Below are 21339 nucleotides of genomic sequence, written 5' to 3' on the forward strand. Positions count from 1 at the left end.
ACCCTGAAAATATACTTTTAAAGCTTTACTTTTTATGTTGAGTTGGCAGTGTCAACACCTCCAACCAGCAGGGCCCGTGTCCCTGGTCCTGAGAGACCAGGGCATTGGGAGGGCCGCAGAGCAGACTGCACTGGTCCTCCTCAGAAAGTTCTCCGTGTTTCTTAAGGGGTTATACTTATCTGTGTTTAAAAGCAACAAATAAGGTTTCCTTTTTAGTCCTAATACATAGATCACTTCATTAACTCACTGTTAATGAGACACATTTTAATAGGAAAACAAATGATTGCTACTTTATACATTGCAGTTTTTCCGCCAGAAAATCTAAAGCAAAGGATCGCTTCCTATTTTCATACTAATTCAGTGTTGCAGGTTGAAAACAACTATTTAGAAAGCAGCTGAACTCGCGTTCACGTGAGGTCGACTTCCACTTGGCGACAAATTCAAGCCTTCTCAGATGTCAACACCGAGTCAAAAGCGGTGGATAAGACTTTGCAGATGGCTTGTGCCTGTTCCTATGTTAAGCAAAAAGGTATAGTAGGAGAGTTTGTAAATCTATTCCTGGACTTCACTTGACCAGCAAAGGGGTATTTCTGCCCATCTTAAAATCTCTCCTAGCCTTACATGTCACACCGAGGGCCTGGGTTACAGCTTGTCCCACGTGCCTCAGGGAACGGCAGGTGTAATGGCACAGAGGACTGTGGCCTTGGGAAAGGGCCATCACCAGGCGGTAAGAACCCATGTAAAGAATGCAGGGGCCCTTGGCCCTTAGACGACACACCACCCACCCTCACCTGCTCAGTGTTTACCCTGAACCCTCTGATCCCGACACATAGTTCAAAACCTGTAGTATGGACAGCTGGCTGACCGGATACTTGCTTCTTATAGGAAGCCAGGTTTCAGGGAGTAAAGAGCATCTCTTCAGCCTTGAAGACTGTGTAGAGTCTCTGGTTTTGCCACTTAGTTTGATGACTAAGAGGCTAACCACGACAGCGTAAAACCTCACCAGGCAGCCCTGGCCAGTTGGCTCAGTGGTAGAGCGTCGGCCTGGCGTGCAAGGGGTCCCGGGTTCGATTCCCGGCCAGGGCACACAGGAGAAGCGTCCATCTGCTTCTCCACCCCTCCCCCTCTCCTTCCTCTCTGTCTCTCTCTTCCCCTCCCACAGCGAGGCTCCATTGGAGCAAGGATGGCCCGGGTGCTGGGGATGGCTCCTTGGCCTCTGCCCTAGGCGCTGGAGTGGCTCTGGTCGCAACAGAGCGATGCCCCAGAGGGGCAGAGCATCGCCCCCTGGTGGGCAGAGCGTCGCCCCCTGGTGGGCGTGCCAGGTGGATCCCGGTCGGGTGCATGCAGGAGTCTGTCTGACTGTCTCTCCCCGTTTCCAGCTTCGAAAAAATACAAAAAAAAAAAAAAAAAACCCTCACCAGGCTGCTGCACTGATAAACCCACAGGCTGTATTCTTCATTGCGTGCATCGGTGGTCTTCAGAGCCAGCAAGCTTCTTCCAGCCCCCAGACCATCATCATAGCACACCATCCGGATGATCAAATACAGGGCGTGCCTGTGTAATACATCCTGCGGAGGTCAGGAGAAAGAGCGGGCCTATCTTACATGTCTCTCCAGCCTTCATAACACATATATTCCGTGCAGAATTTATCGTGACGCTTGAAAGAGTGTGTTCGTGGATCTGTGAGGAAGTAGTTTTACAGGCTTTTCACCCAAAGGGACATTCCAGTCTGCTCGGTTATGGGGCAGGGCAGTCTGTCTCCAGGATTAGAGCTTGCTCCTTCAATTCCCCAAAGACGGGAGTAAGACGGTCTGAGTGTACTACCCAGCTCTCCGTATGCAGCTCTGAGCTGACAGCTGTTCCCAACTGGCATGAGGGCCTAAGTTGAAATGCATTGTGGGCCAGCAGTGAGGTGTCGACCGGGGCCCCACCACACAGTAGCAGGGAAGCTCCTGCTCATCCCTTATGGAATGGGCCATTTCTAAGACTAGCTGCCAGGAATGTTTACAAACCCACACCCTGTGCAAACAGGAGCAGACGTAACTACAAGTGGGCCCTTAACTCCCCAATACCTAAAACACATTTTTCCTTAATAAATTACTTACATACTGATCTGATGTCGATACTTTTATACCATACTTGGAGACTCCCATAATAAATTCTTCTTCCAGGGGAACAAAAGGCAACTTTCCATCTTGCTTGAAGGGAAAAATAATTCCATGATAATATGTTAAACATTGTTACTTGTTAAGTCTGATTAATCAGTTTCAGTACCTCGCTGTCACAAACCCCAAGCTCTTTAGAGAATGTGGCACACACAGTCACCCAGCAAGAATATCCAGAGAGAAAAAAATCCTCCTGTCCCACCTTTTTTCTTATAGTCAACAAATCTGAGCAAAATTCAGATCAATGCACTAGAGGGATATTATTCTCTCTGTCTGGGATTAACCCAAATGACAAAGTCAAGTACTTCTCACAGATCCCAGTGAGGCTGAATTATTCACATTAGAAAAATAAAGGTCTTTAAATACTCAAAGCTTTTACCAATGTCAGCACATGGTCAGGAAACATGCCTCAGGACCCACTGTTCTCAGCATTTGATATCTTAGCCAGGTGTTTGATGTCTGTTATCCCCGGGCCCCAGGGCTTTGGGCAAGTCAGTGTTGCTTGATGAATGGTTACTCCCGCTCTCAAACATATCATTAGTATTCTGAGCTCTTCAGAAACAGGCATAACAGCAGACAACGCCTGAGGGTTCCGCTAGCGAGTTACAGTTCTGTCCGCCAGGTCAGAACCCTGCCTCCTGGTCTCTGAACTGAGGTCCCGCCAGTACTGCAGACTGTAAGTCTGTGGAACCACCTGCCTGCATTAAAGAGACTGGGAAGTGAGCTACCTCCACCTGCCTTCATTCTGGGGTGCTCATGGTACTAAGGTAACCTCTTGCCAATCACTCTCACCGGGGCTTTAAGGCAATCCCAGGGATCAAAAGACAGGATAACAGTCATGCTACTGGTGATCATTTTGACAAGCCTAATTTCTATGGTGATAGAAATTTAGCAGTCCTTATCAGAAGGAAAATTATCCCACTGGAATTTGAGGGTAAACATTAGCAATCTTTCAGTACAATACTTAGATTAGTTGTTCGCACATTGTTGGAATGACTTTAGATTCCAAACTAAACCTGGGATACTAATCATCGACCAAGAGTTCTCTGTTAAGTAGCAAGTTAGATTGGCCGATTTCCTCAGACAGATTAGACATCCTTTCAAGAGAATATGAAACGTTTAATAATCCCACTCGCCATGATTTCAGAGAACATATATTCTTGAGAGTGACCAACACTATGAACTGATAAGGGAATCTGTCCATTGCCCTAATATCCCTTTGTTAATGAACACAAGGACGTAACAATTCCATTTTCTAGCTTCTTAACCTCAATTCTTATTGGAAATGATATGAATAAATAAATACGTTAGGTCGACACCTACAAACATGATTATTCAAAGAGCTAAAACGAGTTCAGTGGAGGAATAGTAAGATTGCCAGGCTTTTAAAGACAAACCTAAGGTGTGTAACCAAGCCCCACACTCAGCTCCTCATTTAAATAAGCAGGTCCGTCAGCTTCAGATACAGTAAAAAGGACTGTTCTAGGAAGGAACTATGTCTGTTCCCGTGTGACCCAATCTCTACGGCACCTTGTACTTCCTGTGACCGATCATAGCACTCAGTAACGTTGTAACTGTGATACAAGCGTGGCTTTGGGACAAGGCAGGATATCTGGACAAATGTCACCTCTCTCCAGGCCCTAGCTGGTTGGCTCAGCGATAGAGCATAAACCCAGTGTGTGGAAGTCCTGGGTTTAATTCCTGGCCAGGGCACACAGGAGAAGAGCCCATCTGCTTCTCCACCCCTCCCCCTCTCCTTTCTCTCTGTCTCTCTCTTCCTCTCCTGCAGCCAAAGCTCCATTGGAGCAAAGTTGGCCCCGGGCGCTGAGGATGGCTCCATGGCCTCTGCCTCAAGCGCTAGAATGGCTCCAGCTGCAACAGAGCAACGCCCGAGATGGACAGAGCATTGCTCCCTGGTGGGCATGCTGGGTGGATCCTGGTCAGGTACATGCGGGAGTCTCTCTGCCTCCCCGCTTCTCACTTCAGAAAGAAAAAGAAAAAAAAAAGGCATCTCTCACCAAAGCCGTGAGTTTACTCTTAGAATCTTCTAAAATTTGACTTTCTTTTTTCTTACCTGGGCAACATCTATATAATTTATCAGGTCGAGTGGCCCTTCAAGACTTTTTCCTTCAGAGAGTTTCAGTTTCTCAATGGCGCCAACATATTTTATTCGAAATTCTGCGCAGGTATCTGAATTATTGTTGCTTTGCCCTCCAGGTGAAAGAAAAATCGTGGTGAGACTTCCAGGGACATGGCTGTGTTACAGGGTATCCCCAGTCCCTCCCCAGATGCGAACAGACGGTAACAAAAAGACAATTTTCTTACAAAGCGACTTTGTCATAGCATGGGAAAGCATTGAAAATTTCACTAACCTTTCCCTCAATTTCAATATGCTAAATATAAATATCTAAATAGGAATAAGTTATTGATATATTTTACCAGAACCTAACTATCCACTGATATCCTTCTTTTGAAACAAAAACAAGATGTCAACTAGATAATGATTGAGTTCCTTTATGAGACATAATGACATAATTATTTCTTGGTTTCTTCTCCCTCTTTTATCATGTTAACACTGAACTTGCTTTTCTGATTCAGGAAACCTGATCTCCCTCTTCCATTCTGCTAGAAAACACTTATTTTTTTTAATGTAAGATAGAGTGAAACTGGAAAGAAAGTCCCTTAACATAACCGATGGTAACAGGTTGAAAAGCCGTGCAAGCTGTCAAACCTAGTCTTCTACATCATGTTTCTTCTCTCCCTGCCCCCACCTCTTACAGACTGGCTAGTCTATGATCCTAAAGGGAACAGTGGGAGGAGTTTAGACAAATGAATATGGTCTATTTCCAATCAGACAATAGCTGTTGGTGGGTTAGAAGCCATCTTTTAATTTCTCAAGAGCCACTCATTTCGGTGACTGCATAGATGTCTTCCAGTGTCTGATGCTGCCCTTAATTACCAGGTGCTCCTGACATTTACAAGCTGGTGTATCTTTAGGCAAGGCTCTTGAGTTCTCTTCATCAGCACAGCACCTGTCCACCCCCCATAAACAAGGTAACTCATGCTCTGTCACCCCATTTCTTAAAAACCTATTTTGAGGCCCTGGCTGGTTGGCTCAGCGATGGAGCGTCGGCCTGGCGTGCGGGGGACCCGGGTTCAATTCCCGGCCAGGGCACATAGGAGAAGCGCCCATTTGCTTCTCCACGCCCCCCCCTCCTTCCTCTCTGTCTCTCTCTTCCCCTCCCGCAGCCGAGGCTCCATTGGAGCAAAAGATGGCCCGGGCGCTGGGGATGGCTCCTTGGCCTCTGCCCCAGGCGCTGGAGTGGCTCTGGCCGCGGCAGAGCGACGCCCCGGAGGGGCAGAGCATCGCCCCCTGGTGGGCAGAGCATCGCCCCTGGTGGGCGTGCCGGGTGGATCCCGGTCGGGCGCATGCAGGAGTCTGTCTGACTGTCTCTCCCCGTTTCCAACTTCAGAAAAATACAAAAAACAAAACAAAACAAAAAAACCTATTTTGAAACTTCTAAATTGTCACCACAAGGTTTGCCGCGTGCTTTTGCTCTAGGACCTGTTAAGAGCAGTTTGGCCGCATGCCCCAGTCAACCTCCCAGGTGGTGGCTTTGCCAACCACTGCGCACCCCCAACCCACATCCCACCAGATCTTGGGGCATTTCTAAACTCTTACCAAAAATGGCAGAGAAGGGAAAGAAAACACAAATACACAAGAACTCTTGCCCCCCGGTAAAACCATCTGTGCCTCAGAAGAGAAATGATCCCTTCCCTGTACCTGAGCTCTTGGTAGAGTCTGTATCGAGGCTGGCCACAGTGCTGGATCGGGAAAGGCCCCCCAGGCTGGAGTCTACAGACTGAGAAATGACACACACACAAAGTACTTATACCTAATTAGAAGCTCTGTCTTCTCTCAAGTTCTCTACACAACATTCAAATTACCGACATATTATGATCGAAATCAACACGTAATCCCAACAGTTCTTCCCATAACAATACTGAAAAAGTGGTGTCAACATGGCCAGTCTAAATCAAAGGCAGTACCTCTGTCTGCTTACAAGACACCTGATCATTTATATCACATGTGAAAATCTACACCTTGCTCTCCCATTATCTCCAGTGAACCCACAAAGAACCCATACGGAAAGCAGGCCAGGAGCACTACCTGTTTAATAAATGAGTAGAGAGACCCAGAGAGGTGGACTGATTTACCCAGGGTTACAGCTAGCCCATACCCCAGACCTCCAATCAGGCAGGGTTCCTGATTCCGATCCCTGGGCTTCTGCAATTATTCCTACTAGCACAAGTTAACACACAGGTCAACTGGCAGACCAGAACCTAAATATCCATGTGAATTGCAAAGAAAAACCAACAAAACTATTAAGCAAAACACAAAACATCACACATGTTAGTGTAGAAGTATAGATACCCACACATACCACAAACCCTAGAATGCAAGTAGTTCAGCCCCTTAATTGCATGCAATTTCCATCACATAAAAAAATGTTAATAGCAGTGTTCATTCCAATGAGACTGTTTACAGGTCCTGTCCCACCTAGGTTAGTGGACTTAGGAATTTAAGAAAATCTTCCAAAACAAAATTAAATCAAGCACAGTGTGTTTCTAGTGAAAAAAAAAAAAAAAAGGTTACAACACACCTAGTTTGAAGACACTGCCACTGATTAGATCCTTCATGCAATATCAGAAGAAACAAAATTTGCACAGCTTGGCAATTCCATTCACCTACCTTGCTCTTAGTACTGATTTCGCTACTTTGGGAACTGCTACTACTGTGTCGTTTTTTGCCTTTCCGAAACATTTTTCAGTAGAGCTTGATCCAGACGAGCTCCCCTAGAAAAACAAATGTTCAGTTATAGCAAGAAAAGCAACTTAAAATCACTTTATGCAGGCCCTGGCTGGTTGGCTCAGTGGTAGAGCGTCGGCCTGGCGTGCAGGAGCCCCGGGTTCAATTCCCAGCCAGGGCACACAGGAGAAGCGCCCATCTGCTTCTCCACCCCTCCCCCTCTCCTTCCTCTCTCTCTGTCTCTCTCTTCCCCTCCCGCAGCCGAGGCTCCATTGGAGCAAAGATGGCCCGGGCACTGGGGATGGCTCTGTGGCCTCTGCCTCAGGCGCTAGAGTGGCTCTGGTGGCAACAGAGCCCAAATGGGCAGAACATTGCCCCCTGGTGGGTGTGCCGGGTGGATCCCAGTCAGGCGCATGCAGGAGTCTGCCTGACTGCCTCCCTGTTTCCAGCTCCAGAGCAATACCAAAAAAAAAAAAAAAATCACTTTATGCATAACAGCAGTGAGAATCAGCAATCCCTTTTCAGCAATCCCTTTTCTTTGACCATGGAATTTGGATATTATTCTTTTTTTTTTTTTCATTATTTCTTTTTAAATTCTCCCATCCAAGTACTAACCAGGCCCCACCCTGCTTAGCTTCCAAGATCAGACGAGATCGGGCGCATTCAGGGTGGTATGGCCGTAGACTCTTTAAATTCTAAAAATCTAACCCGGAGAACCAAAAGGGTAGAAACCTTGTACCTAGAGATGTGAAAAAGCATTGTTTTCAGAAGGAACAGACATATGTCATTAAGTTCTCAAAATATTCAAGTGCATTCTCTTTAATGAATTCAAAAACTGAGATTCATTCAGTTCCTGTCTCAGGCTGACGTTCTGAAAATGGTTAATAGGGTTTGGGACAAAAGACATATATAGCTGTCAGAAGTGTGCATTTTCCCTGAAGTCTTCAATTGTCTTCAGTGATCGCTGACATAAAAACACTGTTAGGTACTAGCTCGCACCTCCTCACTCCAGTAAGGCCAGAGAAGAAGGTGACCTTAAGTTTCCCAGTTAGTCAGTCTTATCTTTTTTAAGTAATTAATGCCTTGGAAACAAGATTTATCTTGCACATTTCATAGAAGCACCTCTCTTATACTTGGAAAATTATTATCAACTAGCCTGTAAAACACATTGTCTCATTTTATCCTCAGAGCAACCAGATGACACATTCATTTGCTCCATGTTTCTCTCTAAGGGCCTTGTCTGTGCCAAAGACTATGCTGGGGCTCTAGGCCCCCCACTCTCAAAGGACGTACAGAAAGTAGGTTATAATCTGCATTTTACAGATGACAGAATTGTGACCTATCTTCCAAGAAGTTTTATAAGGTAACCTAACATGTTTCCAAAGATTGGATTCTACAGAGGGGACAAGAGAATCTGCTTACTGTAGGACGAATACTTTTTGTCATCTTCAAAGCTCCACAGACAGCAGTCTGCACAGATTGTTTCCTTTCGTTCTGACACGGTCAGTTCTTTTCAGAAAAAATCTAATGTCCCTGGGCGGTCCAGGCCCCACATCTGATCAAGCATCAAGATCCACTGAATAGACCACATCAACAGTTCTCTCATCCACATTGTTAATGGCCACATCATCATTAGACCATTGTTCTCTATCAGTACTTTTAAAAATTATCTGATGAGCCTGACCAGGCGGTAGCGCCAAGGATAGAGCACTGGACTGGAACCAGGTTTGAAACCCCAAGGTCACAGGCTTGAGCACAGGCTCATCCGGCTTGAGCACAGGGTAGCTGGCTTGAGCGTAGGATCATAGACATGACCCCGTGATTGCTGGCTTGAGCCCAAGGTCACTGGCTTAAGCAAGGGGTCACTCACTCTGCTGTATTCTCTCCCCTCCCCCCCCCCATCAAGGCACATATGAGAAAGCAATCAATGAACAAAGAATTGATGCTTCTCACATCTCTCCCTTCCTGCCTGTCTGTCCCTATCTGTCCCTCTCTCTCTGACTCTGTCAAAAAAAAAAAAATGAAAGCAGGGTTCCTCAACCCATTCAAATGTACAAAGTTTGGCATACAATTTCAAAGATTTCATGTCCCAACTGGATTCCTTGCCACTTGAAATCTACCACCAAGCTGCAGCTCAAGGCTTTCACTGGCTCCCCAAAGCTCTTTGCCAGGACTTGCGAGGTCCTCTGTGACCAGGTGTACCTACCTTCCCAGTCTAGCCTGCCACACCCAACCTCACAATTACTCTCTAATGCAGCGATTTCCAACCTTTTCCATCCTATGGAATATATAAACTAACAACTAAAATCCTGTGGGCCACCTAAAGTATTTTTGGGCAACAACAAAAAAGGTATAATTTTGATTCATTCACACTAGATGGCTATTGTGTTGACTGTTGTCAATTTTTATTTGACAATCTAGGGGCAGAAAGGTCAATGACCCTGACTAGGCAGGCACTGTGTGTTTTAAAAATCCTTGGCCCAGGCCTGACCTGTGGTGGCTCAGTGGATAAAACGTTGACCTGGAAGGCTGAGGTTGCCGGTTCAAAACCCTGGGCTTGCCTGGTCAAGGCACATATGGGAGTTGATGCTTCCTGCCCTTCCCTTCTCTCTTTCTCTCTCCACTCTAAGATGAATAAATAAATAAAATCTTTAAAAAAAAAAAAAAAAAAAGCAGCCCTGGCCAGTTGGCTCAGCGGTAGAGCGTCGGCCTGGCGTGCGGGGGACCCGGGTTCGATTCCCGGCCAGGGCACATAGGAGAAGCGCCCATTTGCTTCTCCACCCCCCCCCCTCCTTCCTCTCTGTCTCTCTCTTCCCCTCCCGCAGCCAAGGCTCCATTGGAGCAAAGATGGCCCGGGTGCTGGGGATGGCTCCTTGGCCTCTACCCCAGGCACTAGAGTGGCTCTGGTCGCAGCAGAGCGACGCCCCAGAGGGGCAGAGCATCGCCCCCTGGTGGGCAGAGCTTCGCCCCTGGTGGGCGTGCCGGGTGGATCCCGGTCGGGCGCATGCGGGAGTCTGTCTGTCTCTCCCCGTTTCCAGCTTCAGAAAAATACAAAAAAAAAAAAAAAAGCATACAGTGTGTCCGTAAAGTCATGGTGCACTTAAAAAAAAAAAAAATTCTTGGCCCTGTCCAGGTAGCTCAGTTGGCTGGCACACAGAATCATTGTGCCAAGGTTGCAGGTTCCATCACCAGTCAAGGCACATACAAGAGTCAACTGGCCCTGGCCGGATGGGTCAGTGGATAAAGCATTGTCCCACTGAACGAAGGTTATGGGTTCTATCCTTTGGTCAAGGATGTAACAAAGTCAATGCTTTTTTTTTTCTCTCTCTCTCTCAATGGAAAAATAAAAAGATAAAAAGGTCAACCAATGAAGGCATGAATGGACAGAAAAACAAGTAGATGTTTCTCTCTCTCTCTAAAAAATTCAATAAAAATTTTTTTTTTAATTCTTGTTGACACACCTGTTGAGAACCACTGCTCTAAGGAGTGCAAGCTGCTCCAGGTTGTCAGGGTGCCCTTTGCGAGGCTCTTCCGTGGTTTGCTGCCGCATTCCTTGCGCCTGGAATGCTCTTCCCCTTCTCCGGACTCCTGTTCAGGCTTCTTCTCTTCCAGAAAGCCTCCCCTGGACTTCCAGGTTGGGCTAAGGGACATGCCCTCCACAACATAGCATTCATCCTGGCCACAGCCTTATTCTGCTGCTATCTATTTGTGTAACTCGAACTGTGAGGTCGTCAAAGGTGGGGGTCTCAGTCGTTCCTCTCTGTCTACCCAACGCCTGACACAGCCTGGCAGAAGTCATGCTTAGCGAACTGGAGAACTTTCTTGGAAAGTAACATCCAAAAAACAACTCCCACGTGCCGCCCTGGGCTAAGTGCTCTACCTGCCCGTGACCATCCAGGTTGCAGTGTTAAAGCCCTTTTTGAAGGAGGCGGCCGCTAGGCAGATCTGGCTCCAGAGCTCTTCCCAGACCGCACGCTGCCTCCCACGAGACCCTCCGCGGCGGTGTCGTATCCGCCATGTGCAGGTGCGCGGGACGACAGTAAGCATGACGGGCACTACCGCCGCCCTGAAGCGGCAGGGAAACAAACCCACGAGAGCAAGAGTGAAGGCAGGGGCTCCTCCTCTCCGTGCCGCCCAGCATCGACGCACGCGGGCGGCAGCCCCGCAGCGTCCCCACCTCCCTCGCCCTCGCGACGCGACCCAGGCACACACGACCCTGAAGTGGCAGCAGTTGCAGAATCGGCCCCTGGGGACCCTGCATGCTCCCGCAGGCGCGGCCCGCTCTCCGGCGCCACCGCCCCTCACGCACCGCTTCGGGGCCCGCGTTCCGGTCCCATAGAGGGCGGGTCCCCGCGGAGACTGCGGCCCTGCGGCTCCACCCATCCGCCCGGTCGCGGGCCTCCCCCGCCCGTGCTGCCGCTGGAGCCCGCGCTCCCGGGCATGCTTCGCCCAGACGCGGCGAGGGCCGGGTCCTCACCTCATAGCCGCTGCTCCATCCCTGGGGTCGCCTGCTGTCGGACACCCGCCGCCCAGCAAAGCCAGCGCGCGGACAGCCACTCCGTTAGAATTCCAGCGCCAGTTTTTCCGCCGCCCTCCCCCCCCCCAGCCCGCCTCCAAGACGTCGCGCAGGCGCACTCCTGACCGCGCCCCAGGCTTTCAGATTCTTTTGAGGAGGAACCTTTCCAGCCTGCGATCCGACCGAAAGTCAAGGGGAGGAGCCTACTGTCGCGGGCTCTGGAGCGCCGGAAGTTGTGCTCTGGGTGGAGGGGTTACTTCCTTCTCTGCTTCCCCGTGGGTATGCTTCCACTGTAGAAAGGCTGCCGCGACGTGTGCCTCGCCCCTGCTTCGCCTTCAGATTCCCAAGATGTCTGCGATTCCGGCGGAGGAGAGTGACCAGCTCCTGATCCGACCCCTGTAAGGGTCCAGCGGGAAAGGGAATGAAGCCACCGGCTGTGGGAGGCGGGGCGGGGGGACTGGCTGCCTCGATCGCCACTCGACCCTGCCTCCCATTCGGCAGCCTACCCGTGGTCCGCGGTGGGTCAGAGGCGGCCTACTCTGTTGAATGGGATTTTTACTTCATTTCTTCAGTCTTAGGGACGAGAATGTTGGGATTGGGAGGCGGGGAGGCCTGTGGGGGTGCCGGGTGCTTTGCTGTGCGGGAGAGAGTGGCAAACCCTGCGGGCGCGGGCAGGAAGAAAAGGAAGTAGGAACTACAGGAGATCAGAATTAAAGGGTTGTAATTTTAGGATGAGAGCAGCCACAGCATTTTAGGATTCTGACGGTAAAGTGGATGGTAAGGGACATGGTGATAGAGCATTATTCATTTCCTAAGGGTGGGGGGGTGTACAGTGGGGGACCATGGGGGAAAGGTTAGCCTCAGACGAGAAGGGACGTCTGTTCTGTTGTTAGGGAGGAATGGAAGGAGACAGAAACAGGTGGGTTGGTAACTGAAGTAGAGGAGATTGATAGATGAACTTTTGATGCAGAGAAAACCCACGCCTTGGGTGAAGAAGAGGATAGAGGATTGGGAGTTAAGGAGAGAAAGTTTGAAACAGTTGCTGTGGCCCTGGCCAGTTGGCTCAGTGGTAGAGCATCAGCCCTGTATGTGGAAGTCCCAGGTTTGATTCCCAGCCAGGGCACACAGGAGAAGCGCCCATCTGCTTCTCCACCCCTCCCCCTCTCCTTCCTCTCTGTCTCTCTCTTCCCCTCCCGCAGACAAGGCTCCATGGGAGAAAAATTGGCCCAGGTGCTGAGGATGGCTCCATGGCCTCCACCTCAGGAGCTAGAATGGCTCAGGTTGCAATGGAGCAACGCCCCAGATAGGCAGAGCATCACTCTCTGGTGGGCATGTCAGGTGGATCCCAGTCAGGCGCATGCAGGAGTCTGACTGCCTGCTTCTAACTTCGGAAAAATATAAAAAAAAAAAAGAAAAAAAAAAAAAAGAAGGAAACAGTTGCTGTGAAGCCTATAAGGGAAAGCTGAGCTAGGGACATGTAAGAGGGTGCATAGAGGTCCAGTCACAGTTGAAGGCCAGAAACCCATGGTAGCTCCATGGTGGTTTGTCTCTACCAACATCCTGCTCTGGGATAGGATCTCAGTTTAGGGATTGATCCATCTCACATCTATCTCCTCGTAGGGACTGTGAGGTCCTTGAGGGCAAAGTCCTGGTATTGGGCATTTCTAAATGCTGGACACTTAATGCAGCAGTTGGCAATAGAAGCTGCTTGCTTCATGTTGAATGAATGAGTATCAGGATCTAGAATGGTTGAGAAAAGCATTAAAGGAGGTGAGGAATTTGAAGAACGTGTGGTTTAGCTTAAAGTGTCTGTGACAATTGGAAATCAAGAATGTTTTATTTAAGAGGAAAAGGAGATTAAGTACTTGGCATCAGATGTACTGAAATTACAAGTTGGAAGAAAAATTACTGAGATTCCCAGGTATAAGAAGTTATTTCAACCATACCTACATATTTGGGAAATGCATTTTAAAGAATTTTGAAGTGCTTATAGGTTTATACTTAAGCTCTGAGTCTAAAAGTATTAAATAATCTACATCACTTATATAGCTTATATTTTTGATGCATCATAATTTAACCCTAACATTCAGAGGTTGAATTTAGCTGTTGGGCTTCTTGGGTCTGTACCACCTCTCACAATTTTAACACCTGCAGACTCCCTGCACTCCCAGCAGCCTCTGTCCCCCCCCCCCCCCATGATGTGGTTCCTCCCCATCTTTGTAATTCTGTGGAAATATCATCTGCCTTAGTGAGTGCTGGCATCAGATGGGACATCATATAAGTTGAAAAAAGTTTGACTTCATTGGGCTTGACTTTGATTGTTTTTATTTCTCCCCTTGAACGTTCACAGTGGAGCTGGGCAAGAAGTAGGAAGATCATGTATTATCCTGGAGTTCAAAGGAAGAAAAATAATGGTAATTGTTATTCTATAGTCCGGTTAACAGTATGGCTCTATCTGTATTGGGTGTGACATCTTTTCTAGTATGGTGGTTACCTGTTTAGCTCCCAGAAAAATGTCTTAGTTGGTGTATGTAGTCTATGCTGCAACAACGTTAATGTGAAAAACTAATACACACTTCTACGTAGTAATTTGATAAAACCTTAAGTAACCTGAGAAAACATATTCTAAGAGGTAAAATTGTCAACAAGATCTCCGGAACTGTTGCTTCCACAAGCTCCCTCTTCCACTCTTGGAGGGTGTAGCCATACCAACTGCCCCAATCCCAGTGGAAGGGAAACCTAAGTTAGCAGTAAGACCACTTCCCTGAGCCCATTCCCTCACCTGAAAGACGGGGGTTGGAAGATGGTCGCCGTGGACCTCATTAGAAAGGCAGCTCAGTGGCTTGTGATCCTTTCTCCTAGTATTAAAAGAGCAGGGACATGTCACACACAGTCATTTCACTTGTTTGTTGTGTTAATTTTGTGGATCAGTAGAAATAGCCCAAAATGAGTATATAACTCATTAATGACTGACTCTTAAGAAGTTGTCCCCAAATACCTTAAAATACTTACATTGTCCTGGTCAGGAAAGTTCCCCATTTCTAATCATTGTCTTCTCCCAACAATCAAGTCTGGTAGTAAATCCATAAACTTAAAATGCCCACCATCTTCTGATAACAAAGTTCTTGAAAAAGAGTTGATTCACTGTTAGAGTGACTACAAAAACTAGTTGGAAAGATGGTGTGTCCTGTATTTTGTGTCTTGTGATGCTAAGTATGGGAGCTGTATTTTAAATTTGTTTGGAAAGTTAGATTTGTTAATAGTGTATTTCCGGCCCTGGCCAGTTGGCTCAGTGGTAGAGCGTCGGCCTGGCGTGCAAGAGGTCCCGGGTTCGATTCCCGGCCAGGGCACACAGGAGAAGCGCCCATCTGCTTCTCCCCCCCCTCCCCCCCTCCTTCCTCTCTCTCTCTCTCTCTCTCTCTCTCTCTCTCTCTCTCTTCCCCTCCCGGAGCGAGGCTCCATTGGAGCAAAGATGGCCCGGGCACTAGGGATGGCTCCTTGGCCTCTGCCCCAGGCGCTGGAGTGGTTCTGGTCGCAAGGCAGCGACGCCCCGGAGGGGCAGAGCATCGCCCCCTGGTGGGCAGAGCGTTGCCCCCTGGTGGGCGTGCCGGGTGGATCCCTGTCGGGCGCATACGGGAGTCTGTCTGACTGTCTCTCCCCGTTTCCAGCTTCGGAAAAATAAAAAAATAAAAAAGATAAAAAAAAAAAATAGTGTATTTCCCGCATTTAATGAAAATTGCATTCCAAATGCTGGGGTATAGCATCCACCTTGATCGTGTGTGTGGTGGATCAGTTATGATGTCTGTTTACCCAGGGAATTAATAAAATGTGTAGGAGGTGGTGATCTTTTTGTCGTCTCTCCCAGCTCGACTGTGGGATCCACCCTGGTCTGGAAGGAATGGATGCTCTTCCTTACATCGACTTAATCGACCCAGCTGAGATCGATCTCCTGCTAATTAGTCAGTAAGTTTCTTCCTCATTAACGACACTGTTTTTCATAGACTTTTACTATAAAAAAAAAGTCATTCTTTACCAGATACTGAGATTCCGGAGTTTAAAATAGAGTGTTTTCTACTAGGAAGCATCTTGTTGACATCTAAGTCTAAGACAGCACACCATACTTTCATCACGGGTTAGAGAAACTAGCTATGAAAGTATTGCTTTCCTACCTCTGGAGTAAGAAAGGAGGAGATAGCGGATGTCTTGGATCATTGTAAAACGGGAGACCAAGAAAGCCCATTCCCAGAATGTCTCCTTGAGGTCACTGTCTTGTCACATTCTGCAGGAGCTTCATTTATAAACAGTGGTATTTCACCTTCGTACCACTGAAGTGCTTGTTATAATTAGGCTGCCAAAAGTAGGTTTGAGTATATTCTTCCTTCTCTAAATCATCATTGATGAAGTTGTTGTTTTTTTAATAGTGTGTCCGTAAAGTCATGGTGCACTTTTGACCGGTCACAGGAAAGCAACAAAAGACGATAGAAATGTGAAATCTGCACCAATAAAAGGAAAACTCTCCTAGTTTCATACCTATTCAGTGCAGTTCGATGTGGGCTCACGCACAGATGTTTTAGGGCTCCTTAGGTAGCTATTTCGTATAGCCTCTACAGACTCGTCACTGACTGATGGCCTACCAGAATGGGGTTTCTCCACCAAACTGCTGGTTTCCTTCAACTGCTTATCCCACCGAGTCATGTTATTCCTGTGTGGTGGCACTTTGTTATAAACGCGCTGATATTCACGTTGCACTTTGGTCACGGATTCGAATTTAGCGAGCCTCAGAACACACTGAACTTTCTCTATACCGTCCACATCTCGACTGGCATGGCCGTGGGCTGCTCTGCTGTATACACGGTGTAACGTCATCATCTGTGCATGCACACATACTGCCACATCATCCTACAGAAACTGGGAAGGTTTTCCTTTTCATTGGTGCAGGTTTCACATTTCTATTGTCTTTTGTTGCTTTTCTGTGACCGGTCAAAAGTGCACCATGACTTTACGGACACACTGTATATTCCCCCTCAAGTGAGAAGTGGGCAGAAGGGAGACAGACTCCTGCATACGCCCGGCCGGGATCCAACCGGCATGCCCACCAGGGGGCGATGCTCTGCCCATCTGGGGCATTGTTCCGCTGCAACCAGAGCCATGTCAGCATCTGAGGCGGAAGCCATGGAGCCATCCTCAGCGCCCAGGTCCACTTTGCTCCAATGGAGCCTTGTCTGTGGGAGGAGAAGAGAGAGATAGATAGAGAGGAAGGAGAGGGGGAAGGATGGAGAAGCAGATGGGCACTTCTCCTGTGTGCCTTGGCCAGGAATCGAACCTGGGACTTCCACATACTAGGCCAACGCTCTACCTCTGAGCCAACTGGCCAGGGCTCACAGATAAAGTATTTTGATGTTTAAAAACACTGTCGCCTGACCGGGCGGTGGCGCAGTGGATAGAGCATCAGACTGGGATGCGGAAGACCCAAGTTCAAGACCCCGAGGTCGCCAGCTTGAGCGAGGGCTTATCTGGTTTGAGCAAAAGCTCACCAGCTTGAGCCCAGGATCACTGGCTCCAGCAAGGGGTTACTCGGTCTGCTGAAGGCCCGCGGTCAAGGCATGTATGAGAAGGCAATCAATGAACAATTAAGGTGTTGCAATGGGACAACGAAAAACTAATGATTGATGCTTCTCATCTCTCTGTTCCTGTCTGTCTGTCCCTATCTATCCCTCTCTGTTTCTGGGAAAAAAAAAAAAAAAGGAAAAAAAACACACTGTCAATATCTTTTTCTTACTAGGCCTGGCTGCACTGTTTCTTCCCTCTGCACATAATCTGCCTTGGTGTGCTGAGTCTCAGTATGTAATTATTACTTAGAACTTCTCAGTACAGTTGGCAGGAATTTCATTACATATATATAATGCATAACATTTTAATTAAGAATTGACAGAATCTCTTTGTTTCATTTTGTTAAGTTTCCATTTGGATCACTGTGGAGCTTTGCCCTGGTTTCTACAGAAGACAAGTTTCAAAGGAAGAACATTTATGACTCATGCCACAAAAGCTATTTATAGATGGCTTCTTTCAGATTATGTCAAAGTCAGGTAAATTATTATTAGATTCTATATAATACATATGGTTCAATATATGGACCATTTTGTTTTATGAAGCAAACAAAAAAACATTTTTATTTACAGGGATGTCGCTAATTTAGTCATTCAGGTACAACCCATCAAATAACCCACTGTGTACCCAGCATCATCTTAGCCTTAAAGTCTTTATATAGTTTTAACACTCTTTTAAATCTTTGTAATTCAGGTCAGTTATAAGATATGATGATATTCTATAAAAGTTAAAAACACCAAACACATTATACAGTGATGTATCCTGATATCTTACTTTAGATTATTTCACCCTGGGGAAGTTTTTTCCAGTTGCAAGTGAAACCTACCCCTTTATCAGAAAGTTTGGAGAATTTTTGTGATACCTGTAGCACAAATTATTAGCCTTCAGAAGTTTTCTGTTTAATGTGCCTATGCCAAGGGTTGCTAGGATGCCATCTGTTAGTCTTCATATATACAGACCAGAGAATGGAAGAGTTATCCTTAGTAATAAATATACTAGTCTAAAACACTTGCATGATGCTTACCACATGCAGGCTCTGTCCTCGGTTCCTAACGTGGGTAACTCGTTTATCTTCCTGTGAGCCTTGTAGTAGGCTCTGTTATGAATCCTTTCACAGGTGGTGAGAAATGGATGGTGGAGAGGCACAGGGAGATTGGGTAATGGACTCGTGATGGTCACATAAGAGACAAAGTTGAGATTTGGACCCAAGCAGTCTGGCTGCAGAGTCTGTCCTTGACCGCAACTCTTTTGCTTTTCTTGGGAGTCCATTAGCATTGTTTTCAGAAGAGACCTGCTACACTTGGTAGAAGAATCATTTCCCATCATGGTGTTAGAATCTCTGTCACGGTTCAGTGTACATGAGTGGGTTTATCTCTCAGGGCTGTTGGGGTAGGAAAGAGCATTGAGAAATACTATCCGAAAGAGTACTTTGCCTTAATTTACTGTGTGCTTTGCTTAAAATTACACTCTGTGGCTGTACACACTAAACATTTTAATTATAATTATAAAGCAAAACATGCACAAAGTGTCCAAGACATTCTAGATCAGTGGTCCCCAACCCCTGGGCCGCGGACTAGTACCAGTCCGTGGGCCATTTGGTACCGGTCCACAGAGAAAGAATAAATAACTTACATTATTTTTGTTTTATTTATATTTAAGTCTGAACGATGTTTTATTTTTTAAAAATGACCAGATTCCCTCTGTTACATCCGTCTAAGACTCATTCTTGATGCTTGTCTCAGTCACGTGATACATTTATCTGTCACACCCTAAAGGCCGGTCCATGAAAATATTTTCTGACATTAAACCAGTCTGTGGCCCAAAAAAGGTTGGGGACCACTGCTCTAGATAACGCAATCCATACAATATTATTTGAAGAAATAATTTCATGGATATAGGTATCATCCACAATTTCTCCGAGTTCAGATACCTTTTTAAAAAACTTCACCCCTAATTCTCTTTGTTGACATCCTGAAAACTTTAGTAATATATCAGCGGATGACATGCTGTACACGGAGACAGATTTGGAAGAGAGCATGGACAAAATCGAAACCATCAATTTTCACGAAGTCAAGGAGGTGGCAGGGATCAAGTTCTGGTGTTACCACGCGGGCCACGTTCTGGGAGCGGCCATGTTCATGATCGAGATCGCCGGTGTGAAGGTACTCTCGCCCTGGCCGTTTCCATCACGAGAAGTCAGTGCAGGGCTAGGCACCACCCAGTAGAGCCAGAGCCTTCCCCTAGGACGTGCAGAGCATCAAGCACTGAACCTGGGGATTAAACAGAGTTGACACTTTTTCTTTTAAGTCTTGTAGTCCTACCCCCCAGGCCCTCAGTTTCTCTGAGAAGGTGGAGGAAGAGTAAAGTGAGCGTCTCAGAGAGTCAGGTCTCCGCCCACCACCAGTGGCTCAGTTCCTCAGTGCTCGTTAGAAAGCCGATAGGGGACGAGCTCTCGGTGTGGCCATGTCCACTTAGCGTTAGAACGTCATGTGCCATTACGTTTCCTTGGTCTAGGGTTCACACAGGAGCCCATTGTTAGTGAAGGGAGACCCAGAAAGGACCTTGGTAGAAGTCTCAGTATGCTTGAAGGTGTTCAGACACTTCCCAAGTTTGCTGAGACACCAATTCTCTGTGGGGTGATCCTGGAAGTGTACTACCCATCAGTTAGACCACCTCATTGAAATGCTGGATGGCTTAGGGCCGAACTGAGACACCATCACTGCATCTAAATTTCATCACTTGTCGGCTATTTTTTCTCTTTATTTTCACTCTCAGATTTTGGGCTAAGTATGTTTACTAATACATGAAGCCCTCCCAGACCCTAACCTAGCTCTGTCTCTCTCACAGCTTTTGTACACAGGTGACTTCTCCAGACAGGAGGACAGACACTTAATGGCGGCGGAGATCCCGAACATCAAACCCGACATCCTCATCATTGTAAGTATTAGCAGGTGTGCCAGACTCGGGGTGATGTGAGCAGAATTTTCTCTAGTGCAGAAAAATTCTGTGTTCTCATTTTGATAGGTTTTTATTTTTTATTTTTTGATAGGTTTTTAGATAGGAATGTCTTTTAGTGTAAAATTGAATTTTCTGACTTCTCTTTCGAGTGTAGCTCCACTCTCCTGCTGTTGAGTATATCGACTAGTCTCGAGTCAGAGATGCTGGGGTATCTCCTCAGTGCTTTTGTCTAGGTGAAATACTCCAAATTTATAGATCATCTTAAAGGTTGGGCAGAAATGGTGTGGCCCCACGAACTTTGCCTTGTTGACTATCTTTTGTCATGTGACACCTGCTAATTTATATGTGTGTATTCTGTCTGCCTTCTGGGTCGCAAGTCCCAGGAGAACAAAAGGACTGTACGGAGCTTTGGAGGGGTGAGCTGAAGAGCACATTAACAAATGTGTGCGGGTGACAGTGAGGTCCGGAATCGGGAGAGTGCTCTGGATCTGTGATATTTGTAGGAATGTCACGTACATTTATTTCAGGGAGGAGGAGCTGTCTGTTCTTCCCTCCCCACCTGCCCAAGTGTAAGGGATCAGTGTGCGCTGCTGTGCGTAGGCAACATGTGAATGAGTTCAGTCTGGCTCAGCTCATGGTATACCCAGCATATAAACTGACATGAATTTAAAGGAAGTTTTGTTTAACCCTCTGAAAAAATTTATTTCCATTATGTCTGGTGTTTAGAGCGGTACTCCACGAACATTGATGTGCTCACATATCATCTGGGGATATTGTTAATATGGACTCTGATTCAGGGTGTCTGGGCTGGGCCTGAGGTTTGGCACATCTACTGAGCTCCTGCCGGTGCCAGTGCTGCTGATCAGCTGGCCACGTGTCGTAAAGCTGAAGGGTCATTCTTAATAGAACTACAGAAACAGTATCTGTTTCTGGTTTATAAGCTTTGACTTATCACCAGTGGGAGAAATATCCTTTATATATATTATGTATATATTGTATATGTAATGTGTGTGTGTGTGTGTGTATGTATATATTATATATTATATATATATATATATCACATAAAGACATAGCAGAGTTATCTTAAGCAGGGAAAAAGATACATTTTTAGACTATTTCCTGATTGCATTTTCTAAAAATGTCTTACTACCCAGCCAGGTTTTAATTCTAACATTTGTTCTTTCCAGTTTGTTTTATAACAGTATATGTTCAAGTAAATAGTGCGTTAATGGAGAAATGAATCACTTTGCTTCTGCATTTCATTGATGTTTAGTGTTTGTATT

General features: G+C 46.7%; 2 protein-coding genes across 5 annotated transcripts in view; one reads left to right on the forward strand and one right to left on the reverse strand.

The window, feature by feature from the left end:
- Window positions 1–243: 243 nt before the first annotated feature.
- On the reverse strand, window positions 244–11590 carry ITGB1BP1 (integrin subunit beta 1 binding protein 1). Of its 3 annotated transcripts, none has more exons than XM_066386006.1 (7): window positions 11453–11589; window positions 6919–7022; window positions 5950–6028; window positions 4240–4376; window positions 2106–2198; window positions 1419–1568; window positions 244–512 (listed from the first exon to the last, which is right to left on the reverse strand). In XM_066386006.1, the coding sequence occupies exons 2-7, from the start codon at window positions 6988–6990 to the stop codon at window positions 441–443; spliced, it is 603 nt and encodes a 200-aa protein (XP_066242103.1). In that variant the 5' UTR covers window positions 6991–7022; window positions 11453–11589; the 3' UTR covers window positions 244–440. The 3 variants fall into 3 exon arrangements, with proteins under 3 accessions (XP_066242103.1, XP_066242104.1, XP_066242105.1); XM_066386007.1 differs by lacking the exon at window positions 11453–11589 and adding an exon at window positions 7715–7782; XM_066386008.1 differs by lacking the exon at window positions 1419–1568 and having other exon boundaries at window positions 11453–11590.
- A 109-nt stretch (window positions 11591–11699) lies between these two features.
- The window catches only part of CPSF3 (cleavage and polyadenylation specific factor 3), a 33356-nt gene continuing 23716 nt past the window's right edge, over window positions 11700–21339 (forward strand). For both annotated transcript variants that reach the window (XM_066385992.1, XM_066385993.1), the window contains exons 1-6: window positions 11700–11889; window positions 13842–13905; window positions 15357–15454; window positions 17449–17577; window positions 19083–19260; window positions 19946–20035. In XM_066385992.1, the coding sequence (XP_066242089.1) occupies window positions 11840–11889; window positions 13842–13905; window positions 15357–15454; window positions 17449–17577; window positions 19083–19260; window positions 19946–20035 (609 nt within the window). In that variant the 5' untranslated portion in view covers window positions 11700–11839. The remainder of the gene's footprint in view (window positions 11890–13841; window positions 13906–15356; window positions 15455–17448; window positions 17578–19082; window positions 19261–19945; window positions 20036–21339) is intronic.

The sequence above is a fragment of the Saccopteryx leptura genome, chromosome 5 (assembly GCF_036850995.1).
Source record: "Saccopteryx leptura isolate mSacLep1 chromosome 5, mSacLep1_pri_phased_curated, whole genome shotgun sequence".
Lineage (NCBI taxonomy): Eukaryota > Metazoa > Chordata > Mammalia > Chiroptera > Emballonuridae > Saccopteryx > Saccopteryx leptura.

Bases quoted from the DNA above. Each gene is read 5' to 3' on its own strand.
- ITGB1BP1 (XM_066386006.1), bottom strand. From the start codon at position 6,990: ATGTTTCGGAAAGGCAAAAAACGACACAGTAGTAGCAGTTCCCAAAGT. The intron at 1,569-2,105 runs GTAAGTAATTTA...TGACCTCCGCAG, and splicing joins TATCGACATCAGATCAGTAT to GATGTATTACACAGGCACGC. The intron at 513-1,418 runs GTGAGGGTTTTT...TGCTTAACATAG, and splicing joins TTTATCAGTGCAGCAGCCTG to GAACAGGCACAAGCCATCTG.